The 10,714-nt window shown below is 27.9% G+C and overlaps 1 protein-coding gene across 1 annotated transcript in view; it reads right to left on the reverse strand.

The window, feature by feature from the left end:
* LOC107454306 (uncharacterized) overlaps positions 1-10,458 on the reverse strand; it is a 32,946-nt gene extending 22,488 nt beyond the window's left edge. The window contains exons 1-4 of the mRNA XM_043055856.2: positions 10,447-10,458; positions 8,755-8,862; positions 3,562-3,762; positions 536-727 (exon numbers count right to left, since the gene is read on the reverse strand). Of these exons, the coding sequence (XP_042911790.1) occupies positions 536-727; positions 3,562-3,636 (267 nt within the window). The 5' untranslated portion in view covers positions 3,637-3,762; positions 8,755-8,862; positions 10,447-10,458. The remainder of the gene's footprint in view (positions 1-535; positions 728-3,561; positions 3,763-8,754; positions 8,863-10,446) is intronic.
* Positions 10,459-10,714: the final 256 nt, after the last annotated feature.

Here is a 10,714-nt window from a genome sequence, read left to right on the forward strand (position 1 = left end):
CTTATTTTCTGTGCGTGAAATCGGAGAAAATAGCTAAAATAAGTAAAAATGCGGAAGGGTTAGCAGCTAGGGCGTAGATTGAATTTTCTGTTTATCTTTGAAAATCGTAAATAAATATAATTATGTTACTTCAATGACTGAATTTTAAAAAAAAAACGGGATATTTATTAGAAAAAAACCGAACTTTTAGAGAATCGGAGTTTTTGATAAAAAGGCTGAAATTCGAGAGACAAAAAAAATCTCATCCCTGTATAAAGGTCAACCAGTTTTATCCCAAGGAAATGATTTTTAGAGAAACTTCAGAGGGAGGAAAAGGGACTTCAACAATTTCCCTCCGCGGAAAATTAAATTCCTCATAAAACATTTTAACTTGGGCAAAAAAAATTTCAGCGGAAATTAGCGGGAAAAATGGAAAAATCTGAAAAAAAGCGGAAATCCGCGAATCCGCGGAAGAATCTCATCTCTGCATATTAAAAAAAAGCAACAATCAAAAACACTAACTACATTAATTATCAAAATAGGTTTTTAAACTCACTTTTTTACCAGCAGACAGAGCATTTTTACACACTCCCTGCATGCACACATGCCTCTCAGATTCTTTCTCAAAGTTGGCCGAGTTTAGAAGTGCAGTGGTTGCGGCAAGCTCAACATGATCATTACGTTCATCTTTTCTAATCCCATGAAAAGTCAGGATATCATTTGACAGTGAAACAAGAACATTTGGTTCCTACATTAAAATATCAAGATATATTTGATAAAGAATTGTTATTGAATATACTTTTCATACTTCTTTCATTATGTTGTATTCTTTACAGTCAAAATAAGTGAAATATATTATACTATGTACTATGCGTGACTTTATAGTTTTTTCTTCTTTTTAAAACTATTTCTAAAGAATATTTTTTAAGCCAGGTTTGAAAAACAATAAAAAAAAGCTGTTTTGTAGCGAACCAGAAAAATCAATTATCCGAAATCAAGATGGTCCTGATTGTTCCGCATAATCGGTTCTCTAATGTACTTAGCAATTCAATAAATTATGGTTATGAATTACAGCATGAAACACCAGTGTTTTTCTGAGTTAAGGGTAAAATCTTGTGAACTCAGCTTGAACAATAATTCTTCTAATTTGCAATTATTAGCTGTAATTTAAAACTTAGAGAAACAGTTATTCATCATTAATAAAATTTATAGATTTTGTAAATTACTTTAACTTACAAAATCAATTTATAATTTCTTGCATATGAATGAGAAAGAAAAAAAAAATTTTTAACTACTTTTTCAGCATTTTATATTTTAGTACATAAAGACAATTCTGATGATAATCGAAGATTTTTTATAATTAAAAAAAAACTAAAATGTATTTTTGCTCATAAATATAGAGTCAGAAATATAGATAAAAGACAATCTACAATTATAGACAATATAATAGTAATTGTCAAAAGAGCTAGTAAACTGAAACTTAACAAATATGAAATTAGGTACACGTAACGAAGCAACTTCTAGACATGTGATTACTGGAAGAAATTATCTGAAATTTTTTTTCTTAATTTTATTTAGTACTATTTTTTCTTCTTCTCTTTAACATAAAAGATATCATTTTTGCGCACAAAAAAATATGTATACAAAATTTAAAGAAAAAGGAAATATTTTGTTATCAAATAAGATTGAAATATATATTTACGATATTAAGTGTGTTGAAAAATTACTGAAATAAGTGATTCAAGATTTCTATGACATAATACATATTAAAAATTAATTTGAGTTAATTGTAGCAAACTAAGAAAGGGGGAGAAATATATCAAATTGATTAAATAATTCTTCTGCTTCAGATCAGAACTAAATAAAATTGCTACTCATTAAAATACAAATATATATAAAAAAAGAGAAAACACCATGTTTCCGTTAATAAATCTAATGTAACTATGTTTTATTTATGGATCAAAAATAAGAAAATGTATTATTTATTAAAGGGGTAAATCATGTGCTATTTTCTGAATATAAATTCATGTATCTAGTTTCCAAAAGTTTTATTTAAAATTATTAAATCATGTAATTTTTCATTTCATCGAAATTAGATTATTCCATTAAATAATCAGCACAATTCCCTATTAGAAAATGTATACTTTTTCTGTGTGTTTGCCGTTTTGCTATAAAAATTGCGAATAATAAAAAAATTAATAACAGCAGACATGCCAACTTTTCAAACTGCTTGCCAGGAGCAGTCACAAGGAAATAATCGAAATAGCGCAACAAATCGTGCTTAATACTAGCTGTGAAATACAGTTTATAAATAGTGAAACTTAAACATAAAACTATTACTTTATACAATACAAAAATAAAATATTAAAAAATTAATTAATTATTCATTGAAAGATAATAAAATATCCAACTTGGTTAAAAAATATAAAAAAACTCCTTTATAAACAAGACTAATATGTTCTATGAAAATTTTCTCTGATTAATAGTTTTTCAGACAATGAAATTTAACATAAATTGTTATTTTACACAAGAAAAAAGAAAATATACCTTAATAATAAAATTCAAATACAAAAAATTAAATATTTGTTTACTGAAAGATAATAAATCAGATATCAAATAAATATCAAATTGATTAAATAATTCTTCTGTGTCAGATCAGAATTGAATAAAATTGCTACTTATTAAAATACAAGTAAAAAAAAATAAAACATCATTTTCTTGTTAATAAATCAGTTCAACTAATTAGTATTTAATCAATTCATCAAAGTTATTATGAAATCTGAAGATACCCTTTTGCTCGAACAAATCCGCGTAAGAAAAAAGTAGTTATTGCGTGTGCATGAGAACTTAAAAAATATGGTGCTGGTAAGGTTGGAATAGTTAACTAGATTTTGCCGCTATAGCAAAAATTAAATTTCAGATTAGCAAAACTGTGATAAAATTTTGATTTGCGGAAGTCTGTGAATCAACTATCTTCACAGAATTCTGCAAAACAGAAGAAATACATGACTTAATTTATGTTAAAAATTGAACTTTGTTTTAAAATATAAAAATAGTAGAGGACCAGAGATTCAAAGGACTGTGGTATGAAAAAAATAGAAGAAATGAGTTTTTTTTTCTTTCACCAATAGTTTTAATCTATTGCTAAACCCTTACAAACGTAATATACTTTATAGAAGACTCAATTTTTAAAGACAATATTTTCACTCTACTCAAAATAGTAATTAAGTTTTTAGAACCCCAATCAAATATTTGAAATAAGTAACCATAGTTGCAAATAGTTTAACACTATGCTAAAACATTAAAAATTTAGTATTTTTATAGAAAACAATTTTCCCCGCCTGAAACTGTAATAGGTTTTTGAAACCCCCACTATTAAATAATTTAACCTTATTTAAGAAAATTGATTTTTCACTTAAGCCAAAAAATTTAAAAAGTTTTTGAAGCCTAGTCAAAAAGAACTGTAATGAAAATAGAACAAATTTGGAGAAAACAAGCAAAAATGACTTCTTGGTTGGTTAGTGTACAAACATTTTTATACCTTTATAACACATACATAAATAATACAATAGGTAAGCTTACTATATCCTGACAGATGTATTCTATTGCTTCTAGTGTGGCCTCTTTGGTCATTTCAGTAGAGTTTATGTTAGTCATATTCTGGGTAAGTAATAAAATGAGATCTGGCCACTCCCCACGAGGTAACTCAACAACAGCAATATAAGCTACACACAGTGCAGCAGAACTAGGTCTGAGAGTTTCTGTTCCTAAAGCAGACAACACCTATAAAAAAAATAAAACAAAAATAATTATTTACACTGAGGGATAAATAAATTGTGAAAATATTTTTAACATGTGAAAAGGATTTGGCAATTAAAATTATGTAGACCAGTTACAGTTGATCTCCAAAAAAAAAACTAAAACAAAAAAAAATACTTTTAATTTTCTTTCTTCTATTTTAATAATAATTTTTCAATTATAACAGCAAAGATTAGCCCTGATAAGAGAAGATCATTGCAAAATTCCAAATGATAAAGAACAAAGCTTAAAGGATACGGTCTAAAACATAAGGCAATGCAAAAGTTTGCTGCAACTGAATTGCAAATTACTTGATTTTCTGCTGAGTTGCATAATTTATAAGGCCCTATTCATTAGTACTGGGAGATGCATCTGAAATTTACCGATATGTGCAATGTTTCTCTATGCAACAACAGATGCGATGTTAAGCACTATATCTTATAGTATAGGGTTGCACAACCTTTTTGAGTGAAGGGCCACATGCACAGGAAATTGACCAATGAAGGGACGCATACCAAAGTATTTAGACCGCAAATGTAGGTAGTAATTGTTATATAAACATCATTGTTTAAGCAACTAAATTATTTTTTTCAGTGAACCTTGTAATATCTTTGCTTAAAATTTTACTTTTAAATGTTTAAAATTAGAAACTTCAAAACTCATTACTAAAAAAAAAATTTAAGAAAAAAATAGAATATGAAAATCAATCAGAATCAATTTATCAAAATTTTTTTTTAAATAAATTTAAATGATTTAAAAAACTATGGGAAAATTCATGTTCTTTTTATCAGATTACATAATACAAAAGTCCATTTAACAGGGATGAGATTAGCCAAAAGACAAAAAAGCTGAATTTCCACGAAAGTAAATTTTACACAAGCGCAACCCTTTAATAATAAATTCTAGACAGTTTAGGGTAATAAATAATGTGTTGACATACAATTGTGTACAGTAGGGAACCGATTAACCGGAACGATCGGGACCATCGCTATTCCGGATAACTGATTTTTCCGGTTTTCTGAATCGCTACATAAAGCCATTTTTTTTATTGTTAAACCCAACTGAAAAAAAAAATTATTTGGAAATAATCTTAAAAAAAAGAAGAAAAAACGATGAAGTAATACACTAATGATTATTTCCAAAATGATGGTAAAGTAAACATCTTTCAAAAGAGAAAGAAAAATCCTAAAATCTTATGAGGAAAAAAAACATTTTTTTAAAAAAATGGCGAGAAAATTTATCGAATTTCACTCCGGTTTTTTGGTTTTCCGGTATTCTGATTTCCGGATAACGGGTTCTGTACTGTACTAATCTATTATTATATAAATGATTACATTGATACTTAACATTTAGTGAAAATAAAAATTACCAATTGAAAAAATAAAGCTGGAAATTATATTTTTCCTCAGTTCACATAAGAGAGAACTATTAATTGAAAAACTACCTGGTTTAGCAAATTAAAACTACTGAGAATATACATTATTTAATAAATACTGTCATGTGATTTATAGCAAATATATCAGTAATATTACTTTTTAGATTACATTGGAAAAAAAATTTAACAATGGACCGAATCATTATGTTCATATTATTGTTTAATCTAACTAGAGCCCCCTGAAACATATCAATAACAGTGAAGTAGAAATATATAGTAACTCCTTAACATACAAAAATTGATATTTTAGTTTGAAAAATTACATGACAATCAGCAACTGTTTAGATAATTGTTCTTTATTTGATAAGAATTTTGCATTTTATAGCATAAATAACAGCAATTATAAATAAAATTTTGATGATGAGTTAATTAACTCTTTTTCCCCCCAAATTTTTTTTTAATTAAATCCCTTTTTAAGTGATTGCTTTTGTTTGCTATATCTTTTATGTTTGCTATATTTAGTCGTTAGTCCATCTTCAAACATCTTGTGACAAATCCTATTTTTTCTTCTTTGCAAGCACAGAATGTAAGTTTTGAATATATTCCCTTCCAGTTTCTCTGATGTTGTAACAATTACATATACTAATAATCGTCGTTAGAAAAACAGTCACCTTTATAGTAACTAATTTTTTAAAAAAATTTACTTGATCTGAATTACAAGGATCGCGATAGTTGATTTAAAATTGCGTGAATATGAATAAAAATTATGGATTTTGAAATCACATGAATATGAAACTAGATATAACTTTTTGAAGATGAGATAATACAAACTGGGATATAGAATTTTTAAAACGCGTAAATACAAATCACAATTCATAATTTTTAGATCGTGTACATACGAATCCGGATGCGTAATTTTTAGATTGCATAAATAAGAATTATGATGCATAATTTTTAGAATGCGAATACCAATGCCTTATTTTAAAATCATGTATAAATACGAAAATCAATGTTTGATATTATAAACCGCATGAGCAAATCAAGACAGTGAATTTTAAACTTGCGTGAATACGAATAGCTACATAGGTTTTTAAAAAAGCGTAAATACGAATCACAATATCGGATTTTTAAATCTCGTAAATAAGAATCGCAACGTACAATATTCAAATTGCGTGAATAAGAATCGCAACACGCAAATATGAAAAGCTTTGTTTGATATGAAAATGTGTGAATAAGAATCGAGATATTCCAGTCTTGGGACCTCTAAAAGGCTTGTCAGAAGCAGCGTCAGAAGCAGCAAAATGAGAAAGGATTGGTAGCTATGTAGTTTGAATTTTCTTGAAAATCTTTGAAAATCGGTGAATTATCTGAAAAAGCGGAATACTTACAAAAAAAAAGTGAAATTTTTAGAAAATCTGAATTTTTGATTTAAAAAAAAAAGCTGAAATTCAAGACATAAAAGTGAAGAAAGCGGAAAAATCTCATCCCTGCTTAAGTGCTAAATAAATTGCTTATCTTGTTATCTGATGATGGAGTTTTTACTTTGAGACAATTTTACTTTGAGAAACTATAAATTACAATATTCTTATTTTAAAATAGGCTGTTAAACCTTATTTTACTCAATTAATTCATAAGTTTTTCCTATCGCCCAAGTTTCATAATAAATAATTTTAACTATTTGCACATGTCACACACGTCACAATTGAAGTCACAAGCATTTTTATTTTTTAATTAAATATGCATGACTTGAAATAATAAAATAGTGATTGATAGAAATTGTTTGAAGCATCTATTACCCATTTAAATTAAAATAAATATTATTTATCAATATAAATCACAGAAAAAATTTAATTTACAGATCAACCTGAAAATTTTTCTTACAAAATAGTCACACACGTCACATGACTTTAAAGTCATTTTCTATTTAAAGCAAAAACTAAAACTAAATGCTTTTTACACTAAAATGTCTTGTCACTCACGCATTACGAAACCATATTAATAAGCTTTTCCCATCAATTTCAGGAGAGTGTATTTTCATTGTAAAACATTGTAAAGTGAATCCATATGTCACACACGTCACTATGGAATGGGCCATAACAAAATTCATCAAATCCTCTGCCAAAGGAACAAAAATTTTAGAAGACATCATCAAAACAAATTTGCCGAATGAAAATTTTTTTAAAAAAATATATCTTTTTGCGAAACAAGATAGATAGAAAACAGGGTTGGGTTTTTGCCGTCAAAAACTGGTTTTGACATGACAGTGGTAAAAACCGTGTTTTTACCGGTAAAAACTGTCAAAAACCTACTGTTTTTTTTAATTAATGGCATATAGCGGACAATATATTATTTTCACATAATTGCCTTTATAAATGAATGTTGTAAATGATTGCTATTGATTTTGCAACTATATACATGTATTCTTATAGAAGGAGATACATTCATACAGTAATATTGTAATATACTTATTGAAAATAGTGATACTTACTTTTATCATTATATAGCTTGATTTGCAAATGATTCAAAATTTTGCACTTCTTAATTGTTAGAAATAAACAAATAAACAAACAAAAAAGCTTGGAACTATTAATAAATTCAGGAACTAAAAAGAAGAATTTAAAATTTGGCATTTCTTAAATATTAGAAATAAGCTAAAATAAACTTTCAAAACTTGTAACTACTAACAAACTCTAAGTCAAGAATTACTGCTATTTTGTCAAGTTAAAAGCTTTTATTCAGTTGAAAAAGCACATTAAGCAAAACTTAATTACAAACAAAATTACATGTTCAGTAGTCGGGGTCACTGTGCCGTAGCATACAATAGCAAGTGACTAATTTTGCACATTTTTCATTGCCCACTAAATTTCTGAGTTTAGTATGGATGAGTCCAAAATTCGAGAAGATTCTTTCAATGGAAGCCTGTCATTGAGGATAATGATAACAAAAGGTTATTACAATGTTGCAAGGAAACTCTAAAGAGATTTCTCAGGCTTTTTCATGTCTCATTTATGTGTAAAATATTGAAAACAAAAATGATAAGAAAAGTTTATTTTATGAGGCTTTCTTTTTATGTGTACATGTGTTTCTCAAAGCTAGATTTTATGAATGAAAGTAATCAATCTTGACATTCTTCGGTAGTGTAATATGCCAAACAAAGTGATGCTTGGAAATGTAGAAAATTTTGTTTAGTATCCTAATATTTTACTTCAAATAGTATTATTTGACATAAACATGTTGGGAAAATGCAAGAATCTGTTCTTAAATATCTTTTAACAACTTTTTTTCTAATTTTATTGCTCAAAAATTAATTAATTTTAAATTATAAGCAGTTAAACTCAAATAAAAATACAGTTTTGCCAAAACTATGGGTTTTTGACAGATGGGTTTTTGACATGACGGTAAAAACCATGGTTATAACCGGTAAAAACCGTCATGTGTCAAAAACTTGCCAACCCTGATAGAAAAGCATGATGCAATCATTAAAGAACTGTATCCAGAAATAATTCAACTTCTCGAAGAATGAAGGCTTCCGGAAACTGTGATGCTTCCTCTAAAGAGGACAATCTTATTTCTACTATCACTAAAAGTGAGTTTTACATTACTTTACTTGTTTGTAGACATATTTTTTCTGTGTCTCTCCCACTGAGCAAAGCACTCCATCCAACAAATTCATTTAGATTTGAATGGAGCTCAAAAAAGAAAGAAAAACCCTGGAAAATAAAAAAGAATTTTAAAAAAATGGCGGGAAGATCTATCGAATTTCGTTCCAGTTTTTTTGTTTTCTGATTTCCAGATAACGGGTTCTGTACTGTATATACATTCCTTTTATAGATTAGTTCGCTACCCAACTGATTGATTGATTTTTGAAGCACAAAGATACTCTTGCATCTCTCAATAAAGTGTTACCTAAGTATTGTGTGAACGTGGATACTAATTTATGTAATTTTCGAATCTATGCAGATTTTATTGACATCGAAAACCTCATGGGTGAAATGGAAGTATGGGCATCAAAGTGGAACCTGTATGAATCCCTTAGTAGACCAGATTCAGTAATGAAAGAATGTGACAGTATCTTTTTCTCAACATTCAATGCTTGTAATCAATATTGGCAACGCTGCCAATCACCACAGCAACTGCAGAAAGAACTTTTTCTACTCTTAAACGAGTAAAAACAGCAACAAGAAATGCTACTAAAGAAGAAAGACTAACAGGGCTAACTTTATTAAGCATATTTCGGTTTGTCCTAAAAAAGTAATCGAAAAATTTTCTTCAAATCCCCGTCGCATGTCTTTTTTTGTAAACATTTGTTATAAATTGATTATAAATTATAATTATTATGTAATATTAATTGAAAAATAATTATTATGTAATATTTTTTAATTACCTACTAGTTTAACTTTTGCAAACAACAGAATAACCAATATTTGTGACAATGTTTTTCCCCTACTTTGCATGTCTGAAACTATCCTTGCTTTTTACCATATCCCCCCCTTCCCGAAAAAATATCCTGGCTACGGCCTTGATACTGAGTACAGTTCTCTAGGAGTATCAAATGACGTCAAATTATTACTTGGAGCTGATGTGGCCGGCATGCTTTTCACAGGCAATGTAAAATGTGATTGTGGTTTTCTTAATTATTTGATTCGAAGTCCTTTGAGATTTATTTGAGGTCAAGATTAATTTTGTATTTTTTGACAACAGTGAAGCAATTTCTTATGAATACTTTTAATTATGTTATTAGTTAAGATAGAAAATAATATTGCGATTGTTGACTAACAAACAAAATTAAGAAATATATACTTAAACAATTTAAAAAGGAAAAGATAAAGCGTTTTTTCCTTAAAATAAATGTAGGATAATACTTTTAAAACTTAATACGTTCATAATACACAACAAATAAAAAATAAGATCCGCAGATATATGAGGACTTATTTCTTCAATTATTTAGTATCACACAATTATCAACACATCAGATGAATAATAGGCACCAATTGTTCCAAAAAAATTAATAGTTCACTTTTCAAACCGTTTTTACATAACTGATGATAAACAGATTCCATACAAAACTAAAAACTTACTATAAAATCAAAAAAATGGAAAACATATTTCTTCATGGAGTCCCGACATTAGAAAGTAAAAGGCATAATTGATATTACTGTAAAAGTTTATGTAATGACAAACAGCGATTAAAATCTTGTTTTAAATAATACAGTACTTGCTAAGCCTAACGGATTTACAATGGCGTTTTCATTGCAAGAAACACGAAGGAAAATACTATTTTATTCTTAACTTACCAGGTGAAACGGATTTTTCCAAAATGCTGATTAAATCCATGTGGGTATCGAAGAAAATAACACTTGCGTGGAAGAATTTTTTCACGCTTGTAGCTTACTTGTTTGCAAAGTCTATTTTAGTTTTTTGAAATTCAAATTTTATAGAGAGTTAGATGAAAACATGAAAGAAGTGCTTAGTAACTAATTTCAAAAAAGGCAGAAATGGGAGTAAACAAATACTTGAGTATGAAAAGCTAATTTTATAGGCTGTTGCTTGGCTGACCGCTTT

This window comes from Parasteatoda tepidariorum, chromosome 3, assembly GCF_043381705.1.
Source record: "Parasteatoda tepidariorum isolate YZ-2023 chromosome 3, CAS_Ptep_4.0, whole genome shotgun sequence".
Lineage (NCBI taxonomy): Eukaryota > Metazoa > Arthropoda > Arachnida > Araneae > Theridiidae > Parasteatoda > Parasteatoda tepidariorum.